At 40.5% G+C, this 20,215-nt stretch overlaps 1 protein-coding gene and 1 long non-coding RNA gene across 3 annotated transcripts in view; one reads left to right on the plus strand and one right to left on the minus strand.

Moving 5' to 3' along the window:
- Nucleotides 1–7,303: 7,303 nt before the first annotated feature.
- Nucleotides 7,304–11,463, minus strand: LOC120885337 (uncharacterized). The gene is made up of 2 exons (XR_005727877.2): nt 9,903–11,463; nt 7,304–7,821 (listed from the first exon to the last, which is right to left on the minus strand). It is a non-coding gene; the product is annotated as an uncharacterized LOC120885337 (long non-coding RNA).
- Nucleotides 11,260–20,215, plus strand: part of Papss2 (3'-phosphoadenosine 5'-phosphosulfate synthase 2) — a 79,728-nt gene continuing 70,772 nt past the window's right edge. The window contains exon 1 of one of the 2 annotated variants that reach the window (XM_040272195.2): nt 11,260–11,650. In XM_040272195.2, coding sequence (XP_040128129.1) covers nt 11,624–11,650 — 27 coding nt within the window. In that variant the 5' untranslated portion in view covers nt 11,260–11,623. The remainder of the gene's footprint in view (nt 11,651–20,215) is intronic. The other variant, XM_005339193.4, reaches the window with a different exon arrangement.

A 20,215-nucleotide genomic window follows, 5' to 3' on the forward strand; every position in this document is an offset into this window, starting at 1 on the left:
GGAGAGTGAGGTTGATGGCAGTCAGCCTCTCTGTAACCTAATCTTGGAAGGGACATTCCATCAGTTTTGTTGTATTGTTAGTCCTCAGAAGCCTGTCATTAGTCCAGCCCCTTCCCAAGGGAATGGGACAACGTGCAACGCCTGGGGGGCGCGGGGGGGGGGGGGCAAGGGGTTAACACATAAGGAAGTACAGGCCTTTCCTAACCTCTGGCATCAATCCCAGAAAGGAATTCTTGGGATTAGTTTCTGGCAGCAGTCACCTTTACCAAAAGATTAAGCAGCAGCTGAATTTGACACCTATATAGTTCCACCCTTGAATTCATCCTGTATTGGGTAAACTCAGTTAATTGACTGCTTGCTAAGATTTTTGCCATGTCAGACTAGGCTTTGTAGAATAATAAAGATTAGTTTACAGATGGATCATGTAGACACTACATTGTAAATAGCAATATTCTTCGACTCTTCAGAAGTTATTATTCTACAGAGAAGTTGCTCATGTCACTGGTGAACACATGAAGTCCTAACAAAGTAGCACTGAAGCTAAAATGTTCACTGAAGAATTCACAGCCAACCTGTGGTTATAAATACATTCTTTAACCTGGCAAACATCAAGGAAAACATTTTGTGAGATTCAGTTGGCTATTTCATGGAATTTACAATGGAGAATATGAATATTAGATACTTGAAAATCGTGACCTCCTGATGGAAAATATAGACTTTGGTTTGCCATGTTTGCACCAGATGTGTCAGAAAGTCAAAGGTAACAATAATTGGAGACAAGTCCTGAGTATGGTGAAGAAAGAACTGAAGTTTTGGTGGTGCTAAGAAATATGGCCAGGGAGCTTCCAGGTGTAGGGGAGAGGATAAAAATCAAAAAAACAAAATTTTTTCCTCTACCTCTTGGCTGGGGACTAACAAAAGACAAATTCATAAACTAAATAAATAAGTTAAAAGGCTATTTTACATGCAAATGGGTAGGGAGGCTTTACAAAAAAAAGAAATCCCCAAAGCAGTTAGGCTTGAGAGTGTCAAAGTCATTTTTACCAAGGGCTGATAAATTGTGGAGGTGTGAAAACACAAAGGAAAAGAGGTTTGGGCTTTTAGGGCTGGTAATTTGTAGGAGGGTATATATGTGGGGGAAACTCCGGAAGACAAAGGTTACTTCAATAAGGCTTGTTAGACTCTTTTGGGTGCTGATTTTTTTGTCTCCTGTGACATGGGTTGCTCTCCTCTCTCCCCGAGACAAAGGGCAGGAGGAACCTCTACAGACAAAGTTGTGTTACCTTTACAGAAGGAGAAATGTGACCCACTTTAAGGCAGAAAGAGGGAGGGCAGAGGGTCCCTTTGAAGCCAACTGGAAGCTACTTCCATGGTAAACTAAAAGTGTCACCAAATTTATATGTTTTTGACTGTCTTCCAATTTGGGGGAGGATTCAAGACATTTCTATTTTATCTCTTTAAAAATGTGAAATAAGTGAGAGTCTATAATAAAGTTTCCCATTAACTTTGAAACCCCGAATTGTCGGCCATGAAAAGGCAACTCTATATTAACACACGGTTCAGTTCCCTTCTGTAGATTTATTGAGTGCTGCTCAGCACCATGCTGGAAACTTCACACATATCTCTTTATGCAGTTCACGGTGGTCCAGGAATGTAGTGATTATGTGTTAGTCCTAACAGGGTCCACCCAACTCCAATTATCCTAGTCAACATAAAGGGTTACATTTACCAGGTGGCTATTGGAATAACTCACAGAACCACAGGAGCCCTAGGAAGTAGAGTATTTCTGGGAAACTTGCAGGAACCAGAAATTAACTCATTTATGAGTTGGGGATCTCACTATGTTGGCCCTGTGTGGTCTGGAACTCCTGGGCTCTAGCGATCCTCCAGCCTCAGCCTCCTGATTAGCCGGGACTACAGGCCTACACCACCACACCTGACAGGGACCAGGATTTGGACACTACTGGATCTCTCCCCACTTGTCACTCTTTATGACTTGTACACATAGGAGTGGCCACCAGCATCTCTGGTCTTATACACAGTATTGACACTTCCTAACTGAGAAGGGAAAGGGCTCCTTTCACAGCTCCAACATAAAAATCGAGGAAAAGCACTCAAAGTGGACATACAGCTGCCCGGGGCTATGCTCAGCCTGCAGCACCCACCCCTATGGAACAGAAGAAGGGACCAAAATATATGCCTCCAAGCCTAGGATCCTTTTGGTGCATCCTTATACATTTGTTAATAGACTGGCCCACCCTCCTATCCTCACTCAGAGTGCTGATGAAAGACAGTTTGAGGCTGACCACTCGTAGAAGTAACTCAGCCCCACTATTCTACCTGCCTCTGATTCCACTCTCGGGGTGACTTTTTCTCATTGTGTGGTGCAAATTATGTTTGTAAGGAAAAAAAGGACCTAGCAGCTCAGGAGGCGGAGGTAGGAGGACTGCGAGTTCAAAAGTCAGCCTCAGGGCTGGACTGGGGCTCTGTGGTACAGTGATTGCCTAGCAGGCGTGAGGCATTGGGTTTGAACCTCAGCACCAAATAAAATTAAAATAAAGGTATTAGGTCCACCTACAACTAAAAATAAATGTTTACAAAAAAGCCAACCTCAGCAACTTAATGAGGCACTAAGCCACTCAGTGAGACCTTGTCTCTAAATAAAACACACACCAAAAAAGGGCTGGGGATGTGGCTCAGTGGTTGAGTGCCCTTGGGTTCAATTCCCAGTACCGAAAAAAGGAAATATAGTTTTATTATTTTATTAATCAATAAAGTTTAACAAAGTAACTGGGTATCAGACAATATCCCCAAACCCATAGCATTGCTCCAAAATAAGAATAATAGTAGTAGGGTAGGAAATCCATTTATAAGTCCTAGGAATTACTTGAATGTGAGTATGAGACCTAAGAAAACTGAAGAAAGAGAGAGACCCTGTGACAGAGAGGAAACTTAATCTCTGTATCAGTTCTTCCCAAATTCCATGTTTATTTTACTTATTTACTTATGAACACTTTCAGAAACCCTACACAATTTTAGGGAGCAGGGAAGGGAGCTTAATAAAATAATTTGATAATTCTCCTGGAAGGGAAAACAGGCAAAAAACAGTTTTAGATTTTAAAACTGAGCTGCTTCTCACATGGGTTCCATGTTAAGTAGTGATAAGGACTTGGTAGTGTGACTCAAGGATTGTTAGTGGTGGCCTCTGCCAGCTACATTACATAATAGAGGAAGCACCACAAACCAATAGAATGACTAATTATTAGAAGAAGGAGAGTGGCGTGGCAGTATTTTTTTAAACATTGGCTGATTTCTACACCTAATGTTTTCATATCCTGTACTCTTCGCCATTCAACCAAGACCATTCTGACTCAGGATTGAAAGTAGAAACTATAATCAAAGTCTTCTGATTTTGGTATCCAAAAGATAGAAGCCCTTAAAGAAAGAACTCAGAGCCAGGCATGGGGGCACACACCTGTAATCCCAGCGGCTCAGGAGGCTGGGGCTGGAGGATCGAAAGCTCAAAGCCAGCATCAGCAACTTAGGGAGGCCCTAAGAAAGACCCTGTCTCTAAATAAAATACAAAAAAAGGGCAAAGGACTGGGGATGTGGCTCAATGCTTAAGCGCCCATGGACTCAATCTCTGGTGTACACACACACACACACACACACACACACACACACACACAAAAGAGAGAGAGAAGAAAAGAAAGAGCTCAGACTAAACAAAACATTGGGAGAAAAAGCAAGCCAGCCTAATGAAAAGCCCTCCACTAAAATTAGAGATAAGTGACCTTGTGGAGGAATTCCAGGGTGAGACTCAGGAATGTGTGTTTTACAAGCATTCCAGGGGATTTCTGTGCGTGCTGAAGTTGGCCAACCAGTGGGCTGGCTTGGTGTCTCCCCACCTGGCTGCACAACAGAATCACCTGAGGCAGTAACATATTCTGCTGCAGGCCCCTCCACCCCCAGCAGACATCTCTAGAATGGTAAGGTGGAAGGAAGTCCAGACAGCAGATTCCTATTTTACAGCTTCCCAGATGACTGTAGTGACAAGTCAAAGCTAAGTATTGTTGGTCTGTTTCCTTTCCCATTTATTCTATTAGATTTTGAATTTTTAGAATACATCCAAGATTATCTCGTCAATATACACATTTCTTCTCTTTGTACTTATTTTCTATATTTACTATAGAACATGAGAAGGCATGGATGAGTTGGAGGACCTATATCTAAGGCAGAGTGTTATCTCTGGACAACATGGGTATCACCAGGGAGCTTGTTAGAAATGCAGATTGTGTAGCCCACTTTCCACCTGCTGGATGAGAAACTTGGATGGTCAGGGACAGACAGCAATCTTTAGTTTCAACAAGCCCTCCAGGCCATTTGATCCTGCCAAACATTTGAGAATTAAAGATAAGTTTACAGGAAACAATAAATGTTGGTGAGGATGTGGTGAAAAAGGTACACTCATACACTGCTGGTGGGGCTGCAAATTGGTGCAACCACTTTGGAAAGCAGTATGGAGATTCTTCAGAAAATTGGGAATGGAACTACCATTTGACCCAGCTATCCCACTCTTTGGTTTTTACCCAAAAGACTTAAAATCAGCATACATAGTGACGCAGTCACATTAATGTTTATAGCAGCTCAATTCACAATAGCTAGACTATGGAACCAACCTAGGAGTTCCTCAATAGATAAATGGATAAATAAAATACGGTATATATACTCAATGGAATATTACTCAGCTTTAAAGAAGAATAAAATTATGGCATTTGCCAGTAAATGGTTGGAGTTGGAGAATATCATGCTAAGCAAAATAAGCCAATTCCACAAAACCAAAGGCCAAATATTTTCTCTAATATGCAGATGCTAATTCACAATAAAGTGGGGAGCACTAAGGAAGAATAGCATTACCTTAAATTAGGTAGAGGGAAGTGAAGGGAGGGGAAGGGATGTGGAGATAGGAAAGATAGTAGAATGAAACAGACATTATTATTATATGTATACCTGTGACTACATGACCAATATGATTCTGCAACATGTACACTCAGAAAAATGAGAAATTACATCCCATCTATGTATGATATATCAAAGTGCATAAATGCATTCTACTGTCATATATAACTAAATATAACGAATTAAAATTTTTTTAAAAAATTAAAAAGCCTGTTGCCTAGGACCTTACCACCACCACCAGATTTTGATTTAGTTAGGCAGGTATGTGGTTCCTTAGATGATTGTGGTATACAACATGATGATTGTGGATGATTTTTAGTATTTGATGACTGAAAATATTATTATAAAGATCTATTGACTTCAATAATATTTTAAGTGAATATGAATTGAACTATTACTTATTCAGAAAATATACAGGATTCCTATAAACTCTCTTACAATACTTTTAGGAGGCCAAAGGCCTACTAGTTATGGACCATTTACATTTTTATCTAAGAGAGGAACAGAGATTATATTGGTTTTCTACTGCTCATCTTTTTTTTTTCTTCAAAGAGAGAGTGAGAGAGAGAGAGTGAGAGAGAGATTTTTTTTTCCAATATTCATTTTTTAGTTTTTGGCGGACACAACATCCTTGTTTGTATGTGGTGCTGAGGATCGAACCTGGGCCGAACGCATGCCAGGCGAGCCACATCCCCAGCTCCACTGCTCATCTTTTTAAGATGTGATTGTCGAAATTTATAAAATCCCTCCAGAAGATTTGGAACCCACTAATAAACTAAATTATGCTCTTTATAGAGCATTCTAATTCTTTGCAAATTAACTGTCTGCTTACAGTACCTATGACATTCCCTAATAATGATAATATAGATTTATTTTTTCACATTTCTCAGGTTCTCGTGCAACAATGTTTGAGAACCTCTGGGGCTTCAAAGAACTCCCTCCTTTCCAGAGCAGAATTGTTTTTCTAAATGAAAAATCAATAAAAGGAAAATAAAGCACTTACTATATAGACCCATATCGTTTCATAATTAAAGACACATCTGTTTAATTATAACTTTGATTTGTTTTTCCATATTTTTTATTTTATTATAATCATTATTTATTTATTTATTTTGATACTGGGGATTGAACCCAGGGACACTTAACCATCAGCCACATCCCCACCCCTTTTAATATTTCATTTAGAGACAGGGTCTCACTAGTTGCTGAGGCTGACTTTGAACTTCCAATTCTCCTTCCTCAGCCTCACGAGCCTCTGGGATTTCAGGCATGTGCCACCACATGCAGCTCCTTCCTTCATTTCTTTAAAATATGATTCTTAAAGTTCAGCTAAGTTTAAACTTAAAACTTAAATTGGATATTTCCATAACTTAAACAAAGTAACAGTTAAATAATTTAAGTTAATGATTTAAATTTGGTTATTTCTCTGATTTAAACTTTTAAACAATGTGGATTAAGTTTTCTGCCACTTTGCTAAACATATTTTAAAAGAATCTGTTGAAGTATGAAAAATTCAGTCAATTAATTAGCTGACCTAATTGGTTTGCTTGTAATTGTTGTTTTCATTGAGATCCATTGAAATTTGGAGAGCATTTCCATAAATGCCCTAATAGTTTCTATTTTGTGGAATGTAAGAGTACACTAATAAGTAGATTTCTTTTTAAACAAATATAAGGAATAGTTGAAAACTTTGCACAGCATTCCACCTAAAAAATAGCAGAAAGGTTTTCCTTTTGCTGGGAGTGAAGACCTTTCCCTCTGGGCAAACTTTGGTTACAGGGTCATTGATGCAAATGTCATCTCCAGTTGTCACTAGTTTTTCTCTTTCGACATTACCTGTCTTTACTGATAGGCTAGGGTACTTCAAAAAGAGACCCAGGGAACATCATGGTGGGAAGTAAATACTTTGTGCAGCCAGAAGACAGCTCAGGCAGTGTTAGCCATCAGTAAATAGGGGGGCTCCTATCTAGTTTCCTTTTATCCTTGAAAACTCAGGTTAAATATCACCACCCATAGCATCTCCTGTCAGTCAGCAGTCATTGTTCCCACTTTTTTGTTTTGCACTTTCCCTATGACTCTGAATATCCATTCATTCCAGCATTTAAGACATTTCTTTGAGCTGAGTGCATTGGCGCATGCCTGTAATCCCAGCAGCTATGAGGCAGGAGCATTGTGAGTTCAAAGCCAGCCCTAGCAATTTAGTGAGGACCTGAGCAACTTAGTAAGATACTATCTCAAAATGAAAAATAAAAATCAAAAAAGGACTGGGGATGTGGTTTAATGGTTGAGTGCCCCTGGGTTCAATCCCTAGTACCCAAACAAAAACAAATAAACAAACAAAAAAGACATTTCTTTGGAATTATTCGTTTATATGTCCATCTCCTTCACCAAACCGTTAACACCTCAGAACAATGATTTCTAGTCTTGGACCTGAGAAGTGTCCCAAGTTATAATGAGGACCAGTCTTATGGCTAACACACTCTGATGGGCATGAAGAGAACGTGCAAAATCACACTGTTGCATGATTGTCTGTGGCATCTCTTCTATTACAACCTTTCCTGCTCTTCTGTTGTCTCCTAAAATCAGCAATATAGATACTTATAATTTTCTGAGCATGCCATATTATTTCTTTCATCTCTCTGCCTTTCAATTTTTAAATTTCCACACCATGCACTTTGGAGAGGGAAGGGCTAGCAAACCTGTTTTTAGTCTCAGTTCATGTATCCTCTTCTTCAAGAAAATCATGACATCAGTCTCCATTCTCCCTTCTCCTGAAATGGAACTGGATGTCCCTCCATACTGCTCCCACAGTGTCCTTTCTTGTAGCTGACTGGCCAGTTTAATCTATACTCTCCATTTCTTCTAGAAAAAGAAAGAAGGAAAGAAAGGAAGGAAGGAAGGAAGGAAGGAAGGGAAAGGAAAGAAAGAAAGAAAGAAAGAAAGAAAGAAAGAAAGAAAGAAAGAAAGAAAGAAAGAAAGAAAAGATAAAAAGAAAAAAGAAATCATGAAGGTCCACAACAAATTGAATGTCCTTCAACAGCAGGATGCACTGTAAAGTCTACACCCTTCAGCACCTAAGCGGGATGCTTGCTGACATCCATTGTTTGTTCTTTAATGTATGTATGCCCCACTACTTGTTAGTGTAGTAAGGAACTGAATTAGATGTAACTTAAATGAATAACATGTGAGTGGTAAAAGAGTTGTATTTTCTATAAAAACAGATAGATGTTTTAGAAAGATAAACTTCTCAAAATTGTACTGTTGGATTAGTCACAGGCATGACAACAAAGATGAAATAAGGAAAGTAGTGATCTTGAAGGAATCAAGATAGTTGTTTCTCTGATTGTTTCTTAAGTGCCCTTAATGTCTAACTTTTTAAAATTCCCAGCTGGAAAATGGATAAAGCTAGCTAATGAAAGTGGGTTGTGGAACTCCCATCAGTAGACCCATACCATGATAGAAGCCATATCAAAATATTAGTAAAGTGTATATATGTGATATGTCAAAATAAAATGTCTAAGGCATGCATTTATCATTTTTACCTTTGCCAATTATCCATTATATTAAAATTACGAGGTTAGGGGGAGTCTGTTTCCTTCAAATAGATTGTGAGTTTCTTGAAGACAGGGACCATGGCTTGCTCTTATTTGTTACATAATGCTTGTGCTGAGAGGACTTTCACTAAGTGCATTCTTACCCAGTGGAATGCTGCACGTTTTGTAACAGGGAGTTTCAACATTTAGGTCTCCTTTAGCATTTGAGCATTACAGCCACTAGGGGGGAATATAGCTGCATTCCTTTGTGATGATCATCCAGGGGAGGTTCTTCCTTGCTGGATCCACTAAAATGGGATGAGACCTTCTAAAAGGCTTAGGAACCTGTGTCACAGATATCTCACCAACAGTAACATTCTTTATATATGTTTCCTCTGTTGGCCAATTCCAACTCCTCTAAACAATAAAAGGATCAACTGGTAAGCACCACCTTATTAACATACTCAAGCCCAACCAGTTTCAGGAAAGAAGAAATAAGGAGAAAGCCCAGCCCTCATGTGAGTGTTGTGAGTAATATCAAGGATTATATATATTGGTATAATGCAGTCTACCGTGTTTTACAGGGGAGTCTTGGAGGAAACATTAATGAGGAAGCTATGGAGAACGTGTCCATTTGAATGAACAAACCTTGACCCTTCCTCCCATTTCCTGAATAAATCTTCTCCACTTCTTGTGTGCCAGAGTCATAAACTCCCTAAATTAGGCTTCTCTAGTTGCTCATATCTGTTCAGCAGGAAGGCTTTCTCATAGGATCAAGAGGACAGATGAAAAAGAATTCAAGACATTGCCTTTAGGAAGAAAGACCCTAGGAAAGTAAGGGTTTTATTTCTTTATTTTTTCAACTTTTTAGGAAGTTGCCATGCTGAATTATGACTAAACTGTGACACTGAAGGGTCATAAAGAACACAGCCCAAATACAAGACGGCTAAGTCCTCCAATTTCACATGCCTTTGGAATAGTTTTTTAAAAAGAAAGAAAAAGTTTTCCAAAGTATTATTTGAAAACTAACTAAATTGAAAACAAGATAAACATTCTGGCTTACAGTTATCATGGGGTCCTGAAATAGTTGACCTAGAAGATGAGTAATTCAGTGGTCATATCATTTGAGGAGCCTGCTGACCTGGGTTTGAGTCTCGGCCCTGCCTCGCCTAACTAGTGATCTGGTCAAATTATCTTCCTTCCCGGAAAACAAGTTTTACATGGGATCTAAAAATCTTTCCCAGGTCATAATAATTATGTATTTCTTTTCCAGGAAGTAGCCCTTAGGGATTTACCCTTAACTTCTTTCTGTTTCAAGAACACAGCTCTTTTTTTTTTTTTAGATGCAATATGAACTAAAACACAGTAATCATTCAAATTGCATGGTTTCTCAATCTACACTTAACTTACCTTCTCTTTAGGACAGAACTTGACAAGGTCCAGGATATGACTGGAACTAATACAAATGGATTTTCCAGGGAAATAAAAACAGGATATTGCTGTTTAAACCTCAGATAAATTCAAAATGATCTAGTTTGTGTGCAGCACAGAAACTCAAAAATCGGCATTTGCCTCCTAGATGCTTGCATTTGAAGGGAGTAGTGGCAGTTTACTCAAAATGAATAAAATAAGTAAGCTGACATCTCAAGACTACAGACAGGCAGGGTGCCTTTTAAGATTTTTGACTCAAATTTATTTTTTTCCACCTTCCCATGGAGAAAGGAAGTCAGTGAATACTCAGATCTTCAGATGCTGTCTGGAAACTTGGCAGTATTCAGAAATACAATTAGGTATAAAGGGAAACTTCCATCTTCCATGTCCTTAGAGTATAACTTCTCCAGTTCTTTCACAGAAAGCAGATCAGAGTTAGAATGATTGTGACTCTTGTGTGTCTTCTTGGTTCTTTTGAGGGCACTGTCATGTTAATCTATTCGTGGCACCATGCAAGGAGTTTAATATGAAACTAAGCTGCTTGGGGCAGTTTCTCTTCCTCCCCTCTGCTCCTACCTGACATTTGGGTCTCTTCAGAGTTGCTTCTCACTGATCTCTGAAAAAACCTTGGGGCCAGGAGCCTTCTCACTTTGTGCCTTTTTCTCCTTTACAGAGCGCATCCTAGTTGGGGGATGTACTGAAACAAGTCTCTGAACTACCATTGGCTATTGCCTGGAGCTGGACTAGTTTACCTAAATTTGTGAGGCGGGGTCGTGCCTCTGCTGGCCAGTCCGCACTGTGAGGATAGTATTGTGAGCTTAAATGGAATAAATATATGTAAAACCCTTAGCATGGTGCCTGGTGTAGAGTGCACAAGTGGTCCTGGAACCTCGCGGATTTTCTAATCATCTTGCTTGGTGCAGCTGGTGTACAAAGTCTGCACGGTGGGGGCTTGACAGCCTGGTTTGAATCCTCTCGCTTGGAATATCATCTTGGCAAAATCTGAACGTTTCGATTGACTCATTTGTACAATAGAGAGAAAGTAGGACTTGCTGCCTCGGGCAGGGCCAGGATGGGGAAGGGTTCGGGGTTGGGGGGACTTGAGGACTACAGCAAAGCTCAGGGGAGTGCCGAGTAAGGACCTCTCCATCTACAACGACTTTTAAGTGATGTATGTGAAGACAAATTGCACCTCAGGGCCCTGTGAGGACCGTGCCGGCGTGCCTCCCTGAGACTTCAAGCATCCCTGTCCTTATCCGAATAAATTCTTGGGTCCAGAAGGCCTGGATGGAGCCAGAGGTGGAGGACGCCCTGGAACCCTCTAGGTGTGCTGGGGGCGAGGACGAACTGGACCCGGGGTTGCGCGCGGGGAGTGCCCGTCGACAGCTCGGATTGCAACATCTGGCCTCGGACCTGGGCTGGCAGAGCGCGCGCCCGCGAGTCGGGGGCCGGGCCCGGGACCCCGCCCAGGCAGCTCGCCGGGTCCCCGGGGCTGGGCGCTGCTGGCGGAGCCTACGGGGCGGAGAGGAGGGCGGCGGGAGGAGGAGAAGGGGGCTGGTCAAGGGAAGTGCGACGTGTCTGCGGAGCCTTTTTATACCTCCTTCCCGGGAGTCGAGCAGCCGCCGCCACCATCACCGCCGCCATCCGTGCGACCTTCGGTCTCTGGTCCCAGAACCCGGGCTCCGCCACCGCCAGCCAGAATGTCTGGGGTCAAGAAACAGAGGACGGTAGGCTTCCAGTCTCTTGCCTCCCCGCCCCCTCCTACCGTGCGGCGCCCACCCCCGGGCACTGGGGTCCCTCCCTACCCGGAGGAGGCAGCCACCGCAGCGCGGAGGCTCGGGCGCCGGGAAGAGGAGGAGGAAGAGAAAGGCGCGGAGGAGGAAAAGCAGGAGGGCGAGGCGGGGTCCGGGACTCCCGGAGCAGTCCTCATCCGACAGCTCCTTTCCTCGCTGCGCCTCTCAGAACCGCGCTCGTGGGTGATTGCGCCTGAGAGAGACCCCCCGAGTTTGCAGAGTGGGTCTGGATCTAGATAGCACCAAAGATAGGAAATTCCCTTTCTAACCCTTACAGCGCTCTGGGACCCGCCTTTTCTTCCATGGGACCTCTGCGCCAGCAGAGTGGGTGGTGGGCTGAGCTGACTCCGGTTCTGCCAGGTCTGATCGCTGAGCACACGTCAGCGACAGTCACTGAGGTTTTAACCATGGAACTCTCTTGGAGTGGACTTTAATGACAGACTTTCATAGAAGAAACTGCAATTATCTAGGCTAACTGCAGGAAATTGCACTTATATACAGTCAGGACTTAACCCTCTAGCATGCTTCGGTTCCCTGTTGACAAGTTTAGTATTGAGAATTAGCACCTCGGTTTGGTGGAGCAAGATAAGAGGACTTTTCTGAGAGGGGGGGGTGCAGTTTTCTCCCGAATCAGTCTGGGCTCTTCCTTTTCATTGCGAAATATGAAGGCTTATTAAAGAGAAAAAACGTTCCTTTCCTATGTAGTAACACAGACTCTTACAAATTTTGCATCCTTAAAAATAGCAGCACTTCTGTCAGTTATACCCCAATAAAGGTGGGGAAAATGACAGCAATAATCATAGACTCTTAAGAGTTGGAAGGACAGCATTTGGGTGACCCCAGATGTGGTCTACAAGCCTTGATTAAAATCCTGCCCAGCAGTCTGGCTGTGGACATTCATCTTTAACCACACCACTGCAAGCCTCAGATGATTGTGGTGACCACTAAATAGGTAGTCCTCTCTCAAAGAGTTAAACGTATGCTTGGCACCTTGCAGGTGTTTAATAAATGTTTACCATTTTTCTTATACAATGCTGAAATATCTTTGAGGTGTACAGTACTTATGGTGGGCTGGACAGGATGTGAAAAAAATTGCAGGGGGAAGGAGAGTGGAGGGACCATGCAGGTACTAGAAGTGTGACTTGAGCAGCAAGGGAAAAGGGTGGGGACTCTACGGCCTCAGGGAACCACACTGGCCCCAGAGGAAGGTGGCATTCGTTTTGGGTGGGGCAATAGTTGGGGTTCAGCTGCCTCTTAAAGGAGTGATTTTTAAAGGCGAGAGAGACTCTTGGTATCATAATTTTCTTGTAAAATATTAAGTGATGATTACCTGTTTTCCTATTTTATATGGTTAATTTCTATAAGATTCTAAGGGGTGACATCTAAATGACAAGCTGCTGTAGCAATTACTTATTCTATAATGGGGTTTTTATTCTTGCCTCCCTGCTTACATCAAGAATGCCTTCTAGTCCCAATGTGGGGCTTCATCAAGCATGAGTCAGAAAGGGATGAGGGTTCTCTCTTCTTCATGCCTCCAGTTAGCAAAAGCTTGTAGAAGTGGACAGTTGAGGACAGGGGTTTTACAAATCCATCCTGGGGACTCTGCACAGTTACAAGTGAGAAAATTGAGGAATGGGGTTTGGTTTTTCTATTTACACATTTTGAACCTTCTGTTTTTTGTGGGGGCTGTAGGATTACATTAACACCTGAAATACCTAACTGAAACAGGACTTCTGAATTTTTATTTAACCTAAAAACAGTTATAATCCAGTTACCAATCCAAGTTCCCAAAAAGGGCCAGATGGGTACTATTGGTACTATTTACAGCAAGCCCATGTGCAAATACACATGGAATCTCTCAAACTTTAAATGTTAACTCAGAATGTGTTTTAGCTCAGAGCCACATGCAAGGCCTCTGAACTAATGAATTATTCGAGAAGTAACTCTTGCTTAGCTCAGAAGCCAGCCTAGGAGTGGGGCTGGGCTGATCTTTTCAGTGATTTGTAGTTGCTCTTAAATTGTTTCCTGCATTATGAGTAGAGGAGGGTCAATTCACACAGCAGTCGCTGTGGTAACTTCTAAAGTTTGGAGACCCTCCCGTGTGCCAGGTGATGACCCTCTGAGTCCTTATGGTGAAAACTTAAGTATGACATAGGTTGATAATTAGTACACATGCACCAGACCAACCCCAAACTGAATTAGCAGATTTTTGTCAAAACAAAACATCTTTACCATATTTTTCTTTTTTGTCTACTCTCTGAATGAATGTAGCCTTTCAGTTCAGAGCACTGTAGGAAGAGCAAATAGTTTCAGGTTAAATGAAAGCATGTAGGATGATTTTCGCATACTCTTAAAAAAAAGAAAAAGTGTTGTTTTTATAGAGGAAGGTAATACATTCCTTCTGTGTGAGCCATCTTACCATGAAAAGCAAAGAAACAGTGGCCAATCACATCCCTCCTTTCTAACCTTGATTCCCTCCAACCCTGGCCACCCTCCGAACCCATCCTTTGCACACACACACACACACACACACACACACACACACACACACACATATACTCAGGAGAACAAAAGGCAGGCTGCCTCCAGGGGTCTGGAATGAAGGGAAGGCAGAGACCTGGGCCTTTGTCCTCTTCCACCTTCTCTTTTCATTTGAAAAGGAGAAAACTTTTTTATTGTGACAAAATGTACTTGATGTAAAATTTACCATTTTAAAGTGTATAGCTGGTCCTTTCTCCGTGTATCATTTCCAATAAGCATTTTTTAAGCCCACAGACAGTGTAATAATGTTCTGGGAAAACCCAACCAAAAAAACATCAATTGAAATATTATGTTATTTTCTAAAGGATCAAACAAGTCAGTTTTAGGAATGAATGAAGAATATTAAAAACCATAGGGCTACCAGCCTCGGTGGTGCATGCCTGTAATTCCAGCTTCTTGGGAGGCTAAAACAGGAGGATCACAGATTTGAGGCCAGCCTGAGCAACATAGTATACACTGTCTCAAGTTTTGTATATATAATCTTCATATAATACTTAATTCTTATTTATACACACACGCACACACACACACACACACACACACTTGCATATATATTTTTAAAGGGCTGGGAATGTAGTACAATGGTTGAACATCTCTGGGTTCAATCTCCAGCACTGAAAACATAATAATAATAAGGCTCTTTATAAAGGTTTATCTACATTTTCATTACTTTTAAAATTCTGTATGATGCTGCATTATTTTCCAAAAAATAGCGACTTTTAAAACCATTTGAAAACACTACTTAGGACAAGACATGAGTTTCTAGATGAGGAACCAAGACTTTCTAGAGCCGTTGACTCATACACACTGAAGTTCACCTCAGAAAACTGAGTATTATCTCCAGGGGAGGAGCAACACCAGGGATATAGACACGATTTAAATTCAGGCCTGTCCAATATCGACACTCCTGTTGCTGCCCCTTCTATACCTCTGTTTCTGGTTGTAACCTGTCTGGCCTATTGTTTCCTCATCTGTGAAATGGGACAAGAATGATTTTGATCATTATTACACTGTACTGTTGTGGTTTAGCATACCCAGGAAGAAAGCACACATCATTAAAGAAAGAGAGAGAAAGCAAGCAAGCACAGGTTATACTGTTCTGAAGGCTCAGTAAATGACAACCATCTAAATATTTAATACGGGAAAACAAATGCAGAAGTATAGACGTGACAGTTTGAATCCTTGTTGTGAAAGCTTGAATAGAAGATTGATTATTAGTGTATACACAACTAAGTAACCCAAATACTGTATTAGCACGTTTTTGGCAGCAACTTTGGTCAAGAAAGGCAATCTGCATATAAGTAAATATTGATCTAACTTCCCTCCACCCTTCCTGTCCCTTCAGCTGTTTCCACATCTACCTTAAAATCAATGTTATCCAGTTAATGCTGTTATTCCCAATAATAGACCATCTGTTTGGACTTTACTGTAAAGATAAATATAGTTAACGTTGAGCTTTATATCTCTTTGAGATAGTTTTCTTTGTCTTTGTCACTTTTCTGTTAATACATGTCACTCCATGGTTTGCATAGGGTATAATTAGGCTTAACTCCACCATGGAGCCTTTAAGGAATGAGAATCTGAGAAAAGAGTCAATGATGTCAGTCTCAGTCCTAAGAGATTACTGTTTATCTCAAGATCTATCACTAAATAGTAATGGGCATACATTAGTCTTTGTGTTAGGAGAACTCAGAAAGTAAAGATAAATAAGCATCAATGTAATGGTGACTTAATTGACCTTTTAGACCCTGGAAGATCTGTTCATATGTTCTGTTCATCTGTTCATATGACTGTTAGCACAGCATATATGTTCAGCATCTGCCAAAGAGCCTGGCATAGAGTAGGTGTGCAATAAATATTTGTTGAATAAATGGCTACAGAATTCTTAAAGCAATAAATTTGTTCTCAGGATCTATATTTTTATTACATTTCTCACTCTCCCCTTTTATTGATCAGTTCTTCTGTGCTTGATTATTTTTGGGTATTTGTCATTACTGATGAAAAATTACTTGCAAATCTTCTTTTGAGGCTTAGGATGAATTGCCTTTTTTCAGGGAGAATGAGTTACTTGGAGTAGTTCTGCCTTGTGCCTGGCAGCTCTCCTACTCTGGGACCAGTTAAATTTAACATTTTTTTTTTTTTTTATCACCCAGTTGATGTGAATCTGGGTTGCGGTTTTGCACGTAGGACTAAGCTTGTGGATAGGACTTCTCAGGCAGCCCCCTCCCACACCTCACCTAGGATTGACATGCCAAGGCAGCTATCCCTGGGGAGACGGGTTCCAGAGTGGAATGAGGCTTCATTCTGCTTCCTCTTATTTTTCAGGTTTTGGCTCTTAGGAGCCTAGAATAATGTGAAGACCTTTATATTCTCCCTACTTATGTGGATCCAGGGCTTTAATTTCTGTTCCACCCTTACCAGTGAGGCTGTTGAAATCAATTTTAAAAGTCTCTCATGGGCTGGGTTTGTGTGGCTCAGTGGCAGAGCACTTGCCTCACACAAGTGAGCACTGGGTTCAATCCTCAGCACCACATAAAAACAAACAAAATAAAGATATTGTGTCTATGTATGACTGAAGAAAAAAAATTTCTTATCGGCAAATATGCCCTGATAAGGATGAAAGTATCTCCCTGCAAAAATAAATAAATAAATAAATAAAATAAACACCAGAAAAATAAAGGAAGTATTTCCCAGCTCTAAGTTTCTGCTTTCCCCCAGATTTCAACCTGGCAGTTCCTATTCATCAACTGCTTTCTGTCTTTTAGTTCTATTATTTTATATTATAACCAGCAAATTTTTAGTTTTTGTGTCCCCCGCCACCCCCACCTTGTGGAAGGAGGAGTCTTGAATGACCTAACCCATCACAGCTAGAAACCAACCTCTTCCTCATCTGAATTCCTATATATCATTAACGTTTCATATCTTACCTGTACTTTACCATATCTGCGTCATTCTTACAAAGGAAGTGCTTTAGTGAACAAATGAACTTGAGTCAGCTAATCAGAAATGTGTAATTCAATCCCTTTCCCTTACAAAGTGCTCCAGAAGTGGGGGTGGTGTGTGTGCTCCCCTTATCTTGGTGGCCTCTGCCTGATCCACATCCTTGGAGAAGGTCCACATCCTTTGCCCTGTTTGACCTTCAGTATTGATCTAGCCCAGGTGCTTTCTTGTCTGAAAGGCCCCTACCATTTTAGCCACTCTCTCTTTCATTCTCTCCTGGGTTCCCTGGGGTTATCGTGTTGCTCCAACAAACTTCTGAGGCTCTGGGAAAATCTTGATGAGTCTGGTTAAGGGCCTTGATATTTCCTCACTACTCTCAGCAGTGTGGGCACGACTGGCCTCCTGCTTTGACATGCTGGAACACCGAAAATCCCTGGGGGATGCTGAAGTCCACCTGGGCCTCTTCTCCTCTGAGGTCAGAAACACACCCAATGCCCTCAAAGCTTTTGGAGCCTCCAAAGCTATTTGGCTTCCATCTTCCCCAAGCCCAATACTCCTTCTTTCAGATTTACCCTGGCCTCTAAACTCCTTTTGCTGCTCTTCTAACAAAAAATTAAATAAAGTTTTCCCGGAAGGTTAATGGGTTTATTGCAAGCCTTGAATTTGTTATACATTTGGTCTTATTTTTCTTTCCTGATTTTTTAAAAAAAATATTTATTTTCTTAGCTTTAGGTGAACACCATATCTTTATTTTATTTTTATGTGGTGCTGAGGATCGAACCCAGTGCCTCATGCATGCCCGGCGAGCGAGCTACCATTTGAACCATATCCCCATTTCCTGCTTTTGATATTCATATATTGTTTTCAGTTTAGAATAAATTGTTGCACAAGATTCAAAAATATTTTAAGTCTCTGCAAAAGTACAACTGAATTAGAATTTGAAATATAACTTGTCTCTGATGGCATGTGGTGTGTAAAATGGCTTTCATCATCTGGCTGGTGTGACGTTCATTAAAATCTTATCAGCAACTGTTTCTGTATTTCAAATGTACTCCTGAAGTTGATTTTACTATAATTGGTATTGTGGAAGCATGACTATAATATAAAGACAGCAAACAATCTGTCTAACATCAAATAATAACTTTTGGCAGTAAAACTATATATCCTATGATCTGTTACAAAGCTTTTCCAAAATATTTATATAAATATATCAAATGCTGCATCATTAATAAAGCTCATTTCTAAGCTAGATTAACATTTGCTTTAAACATCTAGTTAACATCTGCTTTACATATTTTGTTATTTAAAAAATCATTATTTTTGTCCACCAAACATCTACATCCAGTCTAATGATATACAATTACCTTTTCTTTAACTTATGCTGACTGGGTGCTTTGAAAATCATTTGCAGACTTTATTTGTTGATTTAAATGACTTCCAATAAATAAAATTTGAGATTTTATTCTTACACACCTCATTCATCTACATCCTTCCCTGATTATTATTTTATGGATGATTCACACCTTCCAATTTCCAACAAAATTGGCAATATAAGACAGTAATTATAATTTTTGTCCAGCATTAAAAAACAATTAAATTTTTATCCTCCGCTGGTGGTCCCATTCTGTTTTTGTTTTTAATCCCTTGAAGGGTTTGATAATTTTTTTTCTTACAAACTCCTGTCAAAATCCTCACTTAGTATTTGTTTATTCACTAAGTAAATATTTCTTGAATGACCAAACCAGTAGCTCTGTTTGTTTCACAGACTGTATCTACTGAAGCCTTACATTCTTTGCCTAAAGATTTCAATTCATTCAAACTAACTACGCAAAACACAGCATTAACTTTTTCTAAGTGAATCACCCCACCCACAACCTTTATATTCTATAAACTTTCTGCCCAGTAAGTCTTGCAATGGATTTGAGCCAAAAGCATCAACAACCCCAACTGACTTTTCCTACATATTTAAATCCTCTTTCTACTAAGTTAGCTTTATTAAATTATTTACTTTTTATTTAGGCTGTCCCTGCTCAAAAGTATGTGTGTATTTTTAAAGAATCCTAGCAGTTCACTTCTGGAAAGAAAATTAAAAGCCCGCTTCTTTAAGCTCTTTATATTATAGCTGACATAGTATTTAACAGCTCCAGGAGCTGGGGGTGTAGGTCAGTGGTACAGTGGAGGGCAGGGGTAGGAGGGGGGGTCTGTGGCCATCTTCTTAGCTGACTGGTTGGTGATGTGAACCTGAACTGAAACTCTTATCACCAAACTATACATCTAGCACTTCTCTATCACATGCCCTTTGAAAATGGCTCTACCATTTCCTACAGCTTTGTTTCTTACTTACCAAGAAACATTTTCTATACAAATATTAAAGACAGGGGCTGGGGCTGTAGCTCAGTAGCAGAGTGCTTGCCTTGGAGGTGGGAGGCGCTGGGTTCAATCCTTAGCACCACATAAAAAAGTATACAAATAAAATAAAGGCATGCTGTTCACCTACAACTACAAAAAAAATTTTTTTTTTTTTAATGATAAAGACAAACTCTCCCTCTCAGGTGGTTTATCAGTGAGTGAGTCACATTACACCCTCAGACTTTGTTCTGACATTCTGGAGATAGAATGACAGACCAAAGAGCAGCATTTGAAAGATGTAAATTTACAACTTTAAAATATCTTCGGTTGGCTGGCCTTTTTCTCTATAGACAGTTCAACCTATTTTCCCCTCACACACTCCTCTTAAGTCTTCTCAAACTGTTTAATCATCTTATCAGAAAAAGAGATGCCAATAATTATATAATGGGCAATGCAGAGAAAACCATTTTAGGCAAATGCTAGACCAAGTTCAGGTACACACTAAAGCCTCAATTCAGCTTTATATTATTCCACTGTTTCCTGTTCATGAAGCACCAAGAATCCATTACAGTAATCATGAGGTCCTGTCAGGTAATTCTCTAACTTGCTGACTCTCAGTAGGGGATCTTTTCCTTAATTATATGAATAATTGAGTCACTATTATGACAG

This window comes from Ictidomys tridecemlineatus, chromosome 1 (assembly GCF_052094955.1).
Source record: "Ictidomys tridecemlineatus isolate mIctTri1 chromosome 1, mIctTri1.hap1, whole genome shotgun sequence".
Classification (NCBI taxonomy): domain Eukaryota; kingdom Metazoa; phylum Chordata; class Mammalia; order Rodentia; family Sciuridae; genus Ictidomys; species Ictidomys tridecemlineatus.